Source organism: Lissotriton helveticus, chromosome 4_1 (assembly GCF_964261635.1).
Source record: "Lissotriton helveticus chromosome 4_1, aLisHel1.1, whole genome shotgun sequence".
Taxonomy (NCBI): Eukaryota; Metazoa; Chordata; class Amphibia; order Caudata; family Salamandridae; genus Lissotriton; species Lissotriton helveticus.
Genome location: NC_136063.1, coordinates 1827857891 through 1827873140, shown reverse-complemented (window position 1 = coordinate 1827873140; position 15250 = coordinate 1827857891). Strand labels below are relative to the sequence as shown.

At 40.1% G+C, this 15250-nt stretch overlaps 1 protein-coding gene across 6 annotated transcripts in view; it reads left to right on the top strand.

The window, feature by feature from the left end:
* The window catches only part of DACH2 (dachshund family transcription factor 2), an 865718-nt gene that overhangs the window by 802206 nt on the left and 48262 nt on the right, over nt 1-15250 (top strand). For all 6 annotated transcript variants that reach the window (XM_078688462.1, XM_078688463.1, XM_078688464.1 and 3 more), the window contains 2 exons: nt 9537-9680; nt 13087-13152. In XM_078688462.1, the coding sequence (XP_078544588.1) occupies nt 9537-9680; nt 13087-13152 (210 nt within the window). The remainder of the gene's footprint in view (nt 1-9536; nt 9681-13086; nt 13153-15250) is intronic.

The window sequence follows — 15250 nt, the reverse complement described above, 5'->3', positions numbered from 1 at the left end:
AGATTAATTTGTTGCCAGGCACATTTTGAGACACAGAACTTGCAGGTTTGTAGATAATGGCAAGTCAGGTGGGTTGTCTAAGTGATATGAACAGGCCACTTTTGTAGTATTGTTTCGAAGAAATTAGAAACCTAGTCAACAAAAATTAATTGGCACAGAGGTCAACATCTATCTGTTGTTTATTGACATTGCTTCATTTCATGTCTGTGCTGCAAGGGTAAATGTGATAAGAGGACAAGGAGTGATTGGCATGGCAAGACTAGAAGAGTTTGTGTAAGTATGTGTGTATGTGGTATTTGCATCGAGTGAAGCCTGCCAAAATACTGCACAGCACTGTACAGGTTCAATGGGAAAGATATAGTAAACAAAAGGAAAAGGGACTATTATTGCATAGTGACATACTATACTGTTCTAAATTAGAACAGGGATGTGGCAGTACCAATGGAGATAGGATGATCTTCCAGACTCGGGCTTTATGGATGGAGATGACCTCTACACTTCTTTACCTTCAATCTGATGGCCTCTTTGCTGGGGGAGTGCCATGTACTGAGATCCACCAGAGATTGTGATCTGGTCAGCCAGATGGGTGGGGTGCTGGTATTGACAGCTTTGTAAATGATGCAGTTGGTTTTGAAGAAATTGTGAGGTAGAAAGTAATGCCATTGGAGATCCATCAAGAAGGGTGTGACAGGCCATGAATATGACATGCTCCGGCTTATAGGATACCCTTTAGCCGAGTTAGTGTTCAGTCTAAGAGACAATGGAGCAGAGCCACCATGCGGATGGGAAAATTATGGAGGACTTGCATAGCAGTTCTTGAGTCACTTTCTGTGATTAATGATGACACTTTCTTTAGCAGTGAATGCTGGTACCAGACTGCCTTTGTTTTCTTGGCAGTGTATTCCTAAAGGGTGAGGATTATGTCCAAGGTGAATCCAAGTGATGCTGCATTGGGTGACTGTTGGGGTTTGAAGCTGTCAAGGTTAATATCTTTGATCCAGGTTTAGACTAGTTGCTGCTTGTTGTTCTTAGCAAATACCAGCTGCTCTGTTTTGATGGGGTTGAGCATCAGGTAGATTTTGGACACTTAGATCTGGATAAGCTATAGACAGTGTTTGTGGTGTTGTATATCTAGAGCAGAGGTGTCTGATATCTGATATCTCCCACTGCTCCACTATCTTGGAGCCACTGCGTCACCACCCCTGTAATAAAAGGAACTGCGATAGACTGTGATGTCCGGAATGGCTTTGTGATGGATATATTAGGACTTAGGTAGAAGGGCTGGCTCCACACTGATCTAAATAAGATCCTTAGTGGGAACGAAGCAGAATACTGTCCATACTGATAATCAGAAAAGGGGTTACAGGTTGTGTGTACAAATGAAGTGTAAATTGGTGCAGATATTTTTTACTCTTTTTTTGGATGAGTAGGTCGATTGAAGTAATTATTAGAATCATCTCATTCACTCCTCCTGAGAATTAGTCGAACCCTTTCACTTCCCATGTGTATAGGCTGTTAGAGTGAGTCTGTTGGGAGCTGAATTAACGACAGTGACGGTGACAACATTTCAGTAAAATGTGCACTCCTTTTTATTTCTGATTGAGTTGGATTGCAGGTTTAAACTAGAAGTTAAATGGTCCTGCTGCAAAGAAATTAGGCAAACTGAGCATGAGGTTGTTTTCTAAATAGTGGCAAATAAAACTTTCATTCAGATTGTGGTTGCAGAAAAATATAATCCCATGTAAAATTTCTGAACTATCTACTGGAAATGATTTTCTTAGATCTGAAACAACAGGCCTCTCCATTTATTTATCCAGGGCATGGAATGACATCCCCATATCCACCAGTACCACCAACACCTGCTTAATATATGAAAGATCTGAAAACACACCTCTTCAAAGAGCATTGCATCATGATAAAGTAATAGTCTGCTTACACTCTCACTCTGTACAGTATTCTGCTGCCTCTTCTCTATGTATACACAACACAAATATTACATAAATATATAGAAATATGTACACAAACTGGCACTATGAAATAGATGTAGGGCGACACATATGCAAACAATGGCATGCACAAATTAATAAAATATATAAACAAAACTTAGAAATGTGACATGATTGTAGTTGTTCTTGGCTAAAATATTATGGGACTTAAAATCCTCATCTGTGAATATCCTTTGCCATGGGTGTGGAGCCTCTTGTGGATACTTCCATTCTCCTCTCTATTTTTCATCTTAATGTAGCCAGCCATTCATGGATCTTCCCAAGGACCACCATATATCTTTCTTTTGCTCGGTTGATGTCACACATGTATGCCTCAGATATACTTGAAATTTGCAGCTGTTGTGACTTAAATTAGTGACACAATAAGTATGTAAAAGAGTGATGGATGGAATGCTTGAGTTTATCTGAGCCACTGGTAATCACTCGGGCTGCGTCCCAATCCATCGTTATTTTGTACACCATGCCACCTCAGTTTGTACCCAGCTATCTACAAATCAGCCTTGGCCCTGCTCCAATAGTAACTACGCAGCTCGAACTGCCAAGCCAGGTCTCCCCTGAACCTGAACACAAGCAATCCAGGATCAGCTTCGCCCTTGTTATGTTAAGCATTTCTAAGGCTGAGTTTCGATTATTGGGCTTAGATATTGCCTCAGTGTGCAACTGTGCACTTTTACTCCTCCTGTTTTGTTTGGTGTGTACATACTTAGAAATCATATACTAAGAAATGATGACATCTTATTGAATGCTTCCTTTAGTTTCAATTCCCCATAAAAGGAAACATCTTCATAATATCAACTCAGGTTCCTCCACCCTAGTCTGTTATATATTCATTCCACACAGACCTGTGAGTATAATAGTGTTCTAGCAGATTATGGACACATCTTGCCCCCTAATCTTAGGAATTGCAAACATTATCCTTCATGTGAGTTCTGATCAGTTCACTAGTTGGCATTTAACTCTAGGTAAATTTAAAGTTCTGTAGCTCTTTGATCAAACCAATCAGCTCTATTATATTTTGATTAGTAACCCATTTTACAGTGCTCTAAAACATTTGTTCTCTGAACTGCTTATGTCTCTGATGACTGTTAAATACTCTGCAACACTGTGAAACAGTTGACTTGGTATTAACATGGACTTAACATAAACCAAAGAATAGGCATAATATAGTGGTGAACGAATCAACCAGAAGGTTGCCCAGTTCATACCCCATACACATCAGCTAAGGAATAGGTTTCCTCTCTCCTGTCCACAACTATATACTTGATATGGTTTGAACTAATAGTTATACAAGTATGAGGAGTTGAATTTACGCTGGTTCCATCTCCAGATCTGTACCTGAGAACATAAAAAATCTTGCTCTTGATCGGATGGTGTGAAAGTCAAATTAATCTTTTTGTACTCTGGCAGTCTAAGGTCTGCTGTCATGTCTGAATATAAAAATGAAATAAATGCTTCCATGCAGCTCTTACGGCTTCCCAGAATAGCTGATAATAGAGATACTTCTCTTACAATTTAAGGAAGTGTCTGTTTCAATCTGAGAATATCATTAAAAAGCACTAATATGAGTCTCTCTGCTTATGACAGTGTGCATAACATTAGCAGAGATTAGCAGTTTTTTATGAATTAAAATATAAGTGTGGCATTGGTTGTAAAACCATAGCATATTAAGCGGTAGTTATAGAAATTTTCAAGTTGAAATTATTGGAGAGAGGGATAAGAGTGGTTTTAAATATGCTATGTATTATTTTATTCCATGGTACTTATATATATATATATACCCAGAAAGTGTGCTTTTTGTGATTTGGTGCAAATCTGTTCAGTTTTTGGAGAGAAATGAAGCTTCAAAATGTACAGATATCTAGCGATGCGGTACTATGGAGGGAGCACCAAGGGAGTACAGAGGGTAAAAAACAACAAATTAAGCATTCTGATTAGCTCGTCCAGTGGGACAAATATTGTGTCCCCCATTTTAGAACTCGGGCCCTGTTTCATGAAAATTAAAAATAAAATAACATAAAGGGAGGCAGAGGAGGGGTACCCTAACCCTCCTGCCCTTGTGGGGGCCACTAGAGGACTCCCCCTCCCCCAGGTAAAATGCAGAATTTCTTTTCACTGATTGTCACAGACTTGCGGTACTGTTGTGATACTCAGTGCGACCTCTGCACAAATATGCATGAGTACTACAGAATTACCATAATATTTTCACAAGATTACCATTGGACCTGAAAAAAAAGACACAAATATTTGAGTAGGTTTCCGCTGGTGTTGTGCAACTGTGGGAAGTTAATCAGCAATGGAAGATTGGCTGCTTATGCGGAGGGGGTTAGGTGCAGAGATTTGCCACAGGCCAGGTCCTGTGACCAATCCCATTCCACACACGGCTTAAGGCTGTGGGCAGCAGGGATGTCACCTCTGCGAGGTTGAGCACTCAACCCCATGCTGAGCACGGTCATTGGCTGAAGGGCATGCGTGGCATAGGTTTGAATTCCAGAACAGAGTTGGACATAGGAGCTGGTCACAGACCAGGCTGGGCACCCAACCCCCTACCGAAAAAGGCAGTGCTCTGGAGGAGGTTGGGATAGTTAAGTATGGTAATCAAATCTTGCTTAGGCATTCACTGAGAAAACGGAGATTACAGTGAAGTTATAGTTAGGCATGGTACTATGTTACTTTACATTTAAAAAAAGCTTTGGAGTTGGAGTAATGTTACAATTAAGTGGCAATCGATGAAAAAATATCATTTTATATTTTAAAAAAATATTGAACTTTACCAATTCTAGCTAATGCTCCCAGTTTTCCGTTTTTACTGATTTTTACAGATTAATACAGACATAAAATAGTGTGTTTCTTGTCGGTATTTATTTTTAGAAGCAGAAAAATACAGATAATTGGGCTTCTTTTGAGCAATTCTCTAAGTTATCATTCATGAATTCCAGGCCAGTAGCTGTGCAGATTGACAACATGGGGAGTCTAAAAATAGGATGACATTTCTTTAAATGGGATGAAATTTCCTTAAATAACTTCTTATCTCAACATTTGTTTGTGTTATAATGCCTATATTTTCATTTGGGTGTTTTATTTTATTTTATTTGGCTTTTTAATGTACTAAAACCAGAAAGGCAGCAAAATATGTGTGCACATTTATCAGTTAAATAATCATGGAAATATACAAGCTACATCCTCATTTGTTCACAAAACTCAAAATAAATTTGGATAAATACTGATAAGATAGACAAAAAATAAATATGGATAAATACAGACGGAAATGTTCAAAAACATAAATACCAGAAAACCAGCAGTCATAATTACAGCTAATTGAAGTCACTATAACTTGTAAAGTTGCCATGCACTGCTTATCTCATGTATTACTTCACTTATGACCTATTGTATGACACTTGCGACATCTGAATGACATCACTAAAGACACCACTGTGCATCGCAAGAGTGCAACTCATATTTACTTCAGTTAGCTATAACAGGTGAACTTCAGTGTTTTCTTTTAATTTAATATGGAATTTTTGATTGACATTTTCGCCTAACTATAACATCGCTGTACCCTTTGTTTTTTTCAGTGAATATATAACCTAGATGATATTTTAACTTCTGAAAATATATTTGAAATTACAAAATAATTTTTACTATTTTAATGTTGCTTTGGATACTCTGTATTAAAGGGGAGATACCCCCCCCCCCCCCTTTTCACCATCCCGAGTGTCTGCTGATGATGTTTCAAAATATGGGGTTCTATTTTGGAATATTGGTTAGGGATAACTGATTTACCAGAATATCTTATCCAAAATATCTGGGAGCCAAAATAGATTTTATTGTAGTAAACCTATACTTACCTACATATACTTACCTGTTGATAATTTGGTTCTCGAAATTTTGGTAATTATATTCTGTTACTTATTTTTTCTCTACTTATATTTCATACCACCACGTAACAAGATATTCTTAGTCTCATATCTGATGACCATCCCATTCTGTGAGGGAAGAGTGTGGACCTTTCATGGTTTCCTAAACTACAATTTCATTAAATGTTCCATCAAGTTTGAATTTAGTAGACACCACAGTCTCAACACAAAGTGATACACACGTATTTTTTGTACCTAGAGGGCATATTTTGATCACACATCAGCACAAAGGCTCACATTGCAGAATCCTGCATCAAGGAAAAACAAACCTTTACAATAATTCAGCCTTTTTAATGGATGTAATATGAATGGTGCTTAATGTATCAGTCCCGTTCCTGACCCATCTTCCATACACATTTGATAATGATGACACTTGGCTTCCTTGACTTATGCAATGGCTATGCTTATGGTTAATTTCCCATGTGAGTGTATGAATTTCACAAAGAATAGTACATTATGTTTATTTTTTGCAATCCTACTTGCATATCACAGACCTGCCAACACACACAGGGTGCCACAGTGCGACACGTGATATCGGCCCCTTTACAAAATCACAGGTGAGGAGCTGATATCACAGGGTGGCAGGGAAAACGAGATTTCATAGGCTTATAATTGTTGACATCCATTAAGAGGTGTCAAAACACCCTAGGAAATCGGCACCAGCCTCAGAAAGGATTTTTCTTTTTCTTTGGAGGAGAGGGTTTTGGGACAAAAGTGCCTTTCAAGTACTTCTCAGCACGAGGCCCTGCACTCTCCTCACACAGTGAATATTTTGTTTGATTTGGGAGGTCTGGTAACACTGTAGTTGTCCTTCATTGTAGATGCACTTGTATTGCGCTTCTCACCCCCTATAAAGCGCTGAAGTGCATTTGTGGCCACATGGAAGTGCTATGGATGGGAGAGTCTGCATCTATCACTTGGATGATTTGGCGATGCTGCGTGTGAACACGAACGATGTGCGGTTATGATGGTTTTGGTTTTTGATCCCAAACCGAGGTATAGATCTGATGCTTACCTGCCAACTCACAATGTGCCACCGTGTGACACACGATATCGGCCCCCATCACAAGGTCTCCAGGTGTGGTAGGAAAAATGAGCTGAAAACCACTGTAAATAGTGGTTTTCTAGCTCATTTTCTGAGGGGTGAAAACACCCCAAGACATCAGCACCAACCAGCCTTATTTTTGGGGGGGAGGGGGAGACTTAGGGGCGGGGTGAGATTCAAAAGTGCCTTGTAGGTACTTCTCGACACAAGGGGCTGCACCCTCCTCACACAGTGAGATTGTTCTTCAAGTTGACAGGTATGCTGATGTAAAAAACTGGGAGGGATAGGGCGCTTAAGCACTAGCGCTGATGCACAAATGGGTTGGGAATGTGGCCTACATGGCAGAGTTTTCATGTAATTGCTCAAACCATGTCGGTCAGTCCTAAAATTTCCTCTGTATGTGAAAAGACCTGAATGCAAGCACTGTTTGGGGAATATCAAAAGTACTTCTAACAGTGTGGTTATTTGTTCTTTAGTAATTCATGATTTACTTTTTCCCAGTGCCGACTACACTGCGTAGTATCAAAGAACAGAGCTCAGTTTTTGTTTACAAGGACCAATGTTAATAGTGTGATATCGCAATACCGTACAACCAAAAATGTATTGGTTCGCCTTCAAGACTTACACTATTTGTCATCTTCTACATTACAATTTCGATTGCAAGTTATATGTCTTAATAAGGATATCTCATAGAAATATGTTTCACCTAATTGTTTCTGTCCTAACAAGTCAGCAGATTGTTACTTTTGTTACAGAGTTCACAAAGGTAGGGTGAATGAGGTAGTGAATGCATGCATTAAATACACTAGATCTCATGAATTCTGCAGATGCTTATCCTTGGCACTACTAGTTCCTGGCTAGACAAACTTTTAGTTGCTATCAAAAATATGCGTGCTACAATACATTTTTAGAGGCCAACTGAGGCACCATCATAAATTACAAAAGGGGATGAGTGGGTTTCTTGATTTTATCTCCGCCACTAGCAATTACTCTGGGGCACATTCTAACCCATCATTTGCTCATTGTCCTACTTCAGGAAGGAAGCCATCATATGCAATCAATCTGGGCCACAGCCCAAAAGAGGCAATCCAACCTGAACTGCTCGGTTATATTACCTCTGTACAGAACCACACTCACCACACACATGTTTGACTGCGATTATGCTGCATGGGTGAGATGCAGCTCGACTGCTATGCCATGGGATATTCAGGACCCTCTTTCAAGTATACATAGCCCACATCAACAACAGACTGAGAAAAACAAAAAGTAATTGCTTGAATTAATGTCAGCCATTTGTAATAACTTTGGGCAATATTACATTTAATTCTGTTATTTGTTTACCCACCTTACCACTCCAGACAGAGGGCAGACTTGTGCAAATAAGTCTTAAGGCCTTATCATGACTACGGCGGTCTTTCTGGCCACCTTAGCTATGGTGGCAGTGTGGGCACTGCCGCACCGGCAGTCCATCCTCCCCATTACGACTTGGGTGGTCGGATAGCATTGGCACCACGGCAACCCCCAGGGATCAGATGTTGCGGTGGTCTTGAGGTTGCATTGTGCTTGGCGGGGCCGCTGCGGCCCACCAAGCATATAACAAATTTCCTCTCTGCCATGGTTTTCATGGCAGTGAGCCCGCCATGAAAAATGTGGCAGACAGGAAACAAAGGGGGCCCTACATCAGGGGAGGCATGCAGGCAGGCACATGATGTGCCCCCCTGTCTGCATGCACCCTCAGTTCTTGCAGGGCATGGACTTGAGAGTCCATGCCCTGCTGGCACTTGCAAAGGTGTTTCCATTGCGGTGCCTGTTACGGCTCTCCTATGAGTCTTTAAACAGGCAACGCTGTGAGCCTGCTGATGCAGGACCGCCTGGCCTGGGTTCTAGTAGGAATCCGGAGGGTGGTCTAATTATGTCTTTGACAGTGCAGGAGTGGGGCACTGGTTAGGAGCCCCGCACCGCCAAAGTCATTATGAGGCCCTTTGTTTTATGCCAATGAGAACCGTATAGCGAAAGCTTCCATGCCATACCAACTCTAAATGGGAGCACAAGGAACCCCAGACTAATTTCATACTTTACGCCCATCTGCAAAATGAAGCTTGTGGTGCCCTTTTGTGATATGTGGTTTGTGTTAATATTGTTCCATGGTAATGACTGCGGGCCAGATTTCAGTCCATAATTGTTTGCTTACTGTGGTCAACGGACAGGGGACAACCATGTACTATTCAGTCTTCCATACACCTGATAAAGGCCAACCCGAATCGTGGCTGAGAACACAAGCAATCCTAGACATGTTTGATCTTACCAGTGTAGTGCAGCCTATCATAGAAAGCCACTGGCCACAGGAACTACATATGTACATACCCACCCTACTTTGAGCTACTCAGTCAGAAGAACAAATATCTATTTCTAATAAGGTGATCTATATCACTGCACAGTTGATGGAGGTGACAAATAATATAGTCCTTCAATTACTTTCTTTCCAATAAGTTGGACAAATCTTTTCTTTTCAATACAAGTTTGAATAGGTGCAACGTCGGGATATCTTAACACAGTTTGTTTGTTTTCCAGCAACAATTCAGAAACGCCTGAAGAAAGAGAAAAAGGCAAAGAGAAAGCTACAGGAAGCCCTGGAATTTGAATCTAAGAGGCGAGAGCAAGTAGAACAGGCACTGAAACAGGCAACATCAGGGGACGGGCTCAGGATGCTGAATGGTAAGAAATTACTGAACCTTACAGGTTTCTTTTTTTTCTTTTGTCATTAAAGTATTTTCATTACTAGAAGACAAATTCTATATTTCCTATATCCATCTGATCTAAAAACATTTCATCTGCAGTGCAGTTACATACATTGTTTTGACACTGAATGAATGACCTAACCCTCACATCATTAAAAATGTCCAGTTAAACATCCGAAGATTAGACAAAAGTAGCACGTGCTATTACTACAAGTGAAAGACTCACTGACATGAACAGCCAGCCTAGCTGCTAGCAACGAAGAACTTACCAAAATTTAGAGGAGAGCCTCTGTTTTGTCCCGTGCTGCTTCAGCATTTGGTGAAAGAGCACGGTTGGTTTTATTGCACTACAAAAGCAGCACTTACAAACATAAAAAACACCCTCTTAAAAAACTAAGGAAAGTTTTTCAGAGGAAATGCAGGTCAAACAGGAAAACTTGAAACAAGGGTTCTAATGTGCAAAGCTGTGATTCTACGGTCCCAAAGATCAAATTTGATCCTTTGTAACTGCAAAATGGCTTTAAGTGTACAAATCCTAAACTGAGGAAAGTACAGATGATAGACGGTATGCCGAACAAATCAAACATTATCACCGAGTCACAGATCTGGGTTAAATCCATCATTTTTTTGCTCGCCATGCCATTTCAGTTTGGACTAAGCCACATGCAAAACAGTCTTGACCCTGCTCCCCATGGGAACGGTGCAACCCAAACTGCCAAGCAGGTCCTCCCTGGACTATAAACAAGCATGCTGGGGCCAGTTTCAGGGTATCACCTCATATCTGCTAGGCTCGCTTGAATCTGGTGGCATAGCGAGCACGGGACCCATGTGTGGACATACCCTTCCCACTTAGGGCAACAAATTAAAAAATAACAGATGATGGACGGAATCCTGAACAAATCAAACATTCACCCCCCAGTCACAGATCTGGGTTAAATACATAGTTTTTTGCTCGCCAAGCCATTCCAGTTTGGACCAAGCCATATGCAAATAAGTCTTGACCCTTATCCCCATGGCAACAGTCCAGCCTAAATTGCCAAGCCAGGTCCTCTCTGGACCAGAAACAAGCATTCTGGGACCGGTTTTGGGGTATCACCCCTCATCAGCGAGGCTATCTTGAATCCGGACGCATTGTGAGCACAGGACACATGTCTGGGCATACCCTTCCCACTTAGACCTTTGACTGGGGATGGATGTTTGACAATGTTCAGCATTCCATCCACCATCTCTTTGTGTTGCTATAATCACCCTAATTGGGAATGATATGCCCAGATGTGGGTCGCATGCTCTCTATGCCACTGGTTTCAAGCTAACCTGGCTGGTGAGCTGTGATACGCCAAAACTGGTCCCAGGATGCCTGTTTTCCGGTCCAGGGAGGACCTGGCAGTTCGGGTTGGCCTGTTCCCATGGGGAACAGGCTCAAGACTGATTTGCATATGGCTGGGTTCAAACTGGGGTGGCATGATGAGCAAAAAAATGATGGATTGAACCCAGATCTGTGACTAGGGTGAATGTTTGACAATGTTCAGCAATTTGGGATTTGATAACACATTACCAAATGATAATTGGTGTTACAAACAAAATACAGAATCGATATTTGGAACAGGTGTTTAATGGGTGTCCCTTCTAAATACCAAAATCTAGTCACAAAGCGTTTTTATCACCAAATCTAAATTCTAGTACCAATTTGCAAATGGGAAGGGGTCCCTAAGCGACCCTTTCCCTTCCCCTGGGCGAATGTCAACAAAAAACTTTTTGTTAGAAATAAGTGGTCCATTGGACCACTGCCTACTCCTAAAATACATGGGAAAATAATCAATTTTCTTTTTTTTTTTTAAACACCTTATTTTCCTTTTAAAGAAACTAGTTGAATGGAAAAAATTGCTTTTGTTTATTTTAAATCAACCCAGCAGGCCACCACCATGTCTGTGACTCTAAGCAATGATAGTGGGGCTCAATTTATGACCTACCTCCTGCATATTAATGAGCTTGGTTGAATTGCAACCCTCTACCAATGTATTTGATAGGAGTAGGTGTGCAAATTGCACCCACTTCTATCAAATCCATTTAAGTAGATCCCTAATAAGAAATTGCTAATTATTCGATGTAATGTATAATTTCTTAATAGGAATCTTTATACGTCATTCCCTAAATGTTTTATGGAGGATTTGTTGTTGAATTGTGTGGTTCACAAAAGCCATACACTTCAATGTGTTGACCCATTGTGTTCCTTTGCTATCCAAAGAGAATTAATGGCACTTTACATAACATACTTTTGCAGATCCTACACTGGGACGCTATTTTTGGAGGATCCAATCTAAAGGTGCCTTATTGGTATACCAATAGGTTGTTTTACATATTTTTGGTAACTGGACTCTAATAAGCTCTGGATTTCTGGATATCTAAAGAGGCCCTGGCTCTTATTTCTAGTCTTTCGTAGTGTGTGTCCCCCAAGCAATCACGCTCTTAAAAGGAATTTTCAAGCATCTACCGTCCTTTTGCAGCACATTGAAATTCCAAAGTAACAATTGTCTTACATGGGAAATGATGCTTCAGAAATAGTAACAATTAGCATCGCTGTTATACGTACTATGCATGAATAATAAACTATTTCAATTCGTTCAGCTACAAGACACTCTGTCACTAAATTATTTACATATTTCTGTTCATGCTACAATTGATTCTGTTTTAAATTTATGTTCTTCAAAAACATCTTTGAATCAGCAGAAAATAAAACTTTTATCACTGAACTAGCAACACAAATGTATGTTTTGTTCATTTTCTGTCATCCCGGTCCCTTAAGAACAAGGTAAAACTTAATTGGGCAACCTATGTCATAAAATCCTATTTCAAGGAAAAACAAACTCTGGACCTCTGGTCCTCCTGAAATTGGAGATGGTTTGAAAATGGCAATCATGTTTTGTGCTTTCAGGCCCCATCTAAATCTAACACACTGGTAGGCTCTCTCAAGTTAACATCTGCAAGGGCTTCATTTTCCTGTGTGCAAGTGATTGATAGTACTGTACATGGAATTTGCAATGGTAATTTTATTGACAAGCTAATATGGCAGAGTGGATCAATGAATGGCCGCCTGGGAGCATGAGAAATAGGTTAGAACAGATTCTCTGCCTCACGTGCAATATGTGTTCTTGATATGTATAAACAATCTCCTTCTGACCAATATCTTGGTATTCACCTAAATTACTACTATTTATATAGTTAGATGTTTTTTAAATTGTGTGACTTTACCATTGTTTACCCACACCTTAGGTTTTTTCTGACCTCATTACATAAAAAAAATATTTTCAGGCATTTTTTTGTAAGCAGCTTGAGTCAGACTTGCAACATTGAAACATACTAATTTTGACTAACGTGTCTTTCAGATGCTGGAATACCAGAGATGGAAACAGAACACAATGGGAATCAGCTTGACAGTGCAGCAATGCAAGGTACAGTCAACCACTTCACGTTTCAATAGGTCTGTGCCTTCCCTGCTAGTTTGGGAGCCTTCATCCCTGCGTTGACACCAAAGGAAAGCACAATCTAGGTTACATTGTTCAGACATCAGTATATGGTCCTCCGGTTAGTGAAAAGAACTATATACAAGGAGGGGTGAGGGCAACAGTTGTCTCGAGGGAGAGTCAGTGGGTGTCTGTGAACCCTAGTAATGCAAGAGTTCCTGTTTTTCCCCTTTTTATGGAGAACCAACCTAGGGCGGATGTAAAGATCCGTGCCCTCTTGGGGGGGTACCTTAATTCATCATTGCTGCACTGAAGACACATAACTAGATAACATTTACTTACATTCCTTTACCTGAGGCTAGATTTTGATATAAATGTGACAGAGCGTGAATACGTTTTTATTGGGACTTTTGTTGGGATTCTATTAAATCCAACCTAGTATAGCAGCCATGTTCGAACGACGGATTATCCAAACATTCTACTGGAAGAAAAGTTTCTAAAATAACACATGGTTTGCATTCCGTTTTCAATTTACTATGACAATTAATATTATTACAAATCTTTTTATGGATCATGTAGGTGAGGAAAAACGTATTCTATGTACTGTTTGTGATAATTGTACAAAACGTACTAAGCAATGTTCTGACGGCATATAGGCATGCTAGTAAGGTATATGCTAAATAATTGCCTATCCCTTTGACTGTACCTTAGATAATTATGCCATAAATACTTGCATCATGGAAATAATGCTATTGTGACAAATAAGGTAAAAAAAGAATGCCCACTTCTTTAATTTGCACGTTTTTTACACATACAAAGAATTTTGTAGATCTTTTGACTAACTTTTATCACAATATAGTTCCTGGAATGTGCCAACAAATAGTACAGTTTGAGGAGTGTTAATACTTGTTATTTATGTATTTTTATTCGATATGGCAGCTCGGAAAACTCAACCCCTGTTATTTCATGTACTTAAAGCGGGGATAGTAAATATTCTTTTCAGCAATAGTTCTATAGCTCCGAACGGATTACACCTTGAAGTTCCAGCAAGTCTGGTAGTTATTATTTGCAATATGCAATAATGTATAGCTGCTGTCAGTGACATCATAATTCATTTCCCTTTTGCAGGAACTCTTCACAGGTAAGGACAGCATACATGCAAACGTGTTAGGAGCAACAGAAACTCGGCTTACATATATGTATGAAGGGAAAGAAGGGCCGAACACACTGGGAACACCAGTGAGTGGGATGTATATGCCTGTAAGGTCAAAAGTAAGAAGAAATACCTGGGCTTTGCAGAAACTAGCCCAAGGGACTCGCAGGTATTCCACACAAAAGGAGGTACCTGCCTTTAGCAGCAGGACCTGTTAGAAACAATCTCCAAAGGGGAACCAATCAGTGAACAAATTCAGATTGTAGGTTCCCTTCTGGTTTCCTCCCTTAATTTTCTAAAGCCATTTCCCTCAGCTCTAAGGCCTATTACCATCTACCTTGAACAAAGAGGAGTGTGTTGTGTGTGTGGTGTACAAGAGTAATTTAAGGGTATAATACCACCAACTTAATATGAAACAAATTGCAAATCTGCTTGAGTTCCCAGGCCTAATGATGGCATGTGATATGTGGCCATATGCTTCTGTATGCTCACAGAACTGCACAGTAATTTCTAATAAACTTATGGCATACAGATGTGGGTCCTTTGTGCCATGGATCTTTACAGCAGGTTTCAACAACCTCCATTACCTTTTCATCCCTGCCTTAAACAAATGCTTCAGACCAAAGGGATGCAATATATTTTTTTATGTTAGTAGATATGTATTTGACATGCAATACAGCATGGGCTATCACACTACGTAGGGCTGTATATGTTGTTAAAGGAAAGAAAAAAAGGGAGGTCCCCTATAAGACTAATCTGGGACAGGGGAATTACATGGAGCAAAAAAATGTCCCTAACACACACCCATTGGCTGGGGTTTTTAGAAAACACATATGTTGGGATTTTTTTTAAAAACACAGAATACTTATGCTGGTGGTCCAGAGAACTGCGGAACACAAGAAACAATTGTTATTACTATGCCCTTAAGTAAAC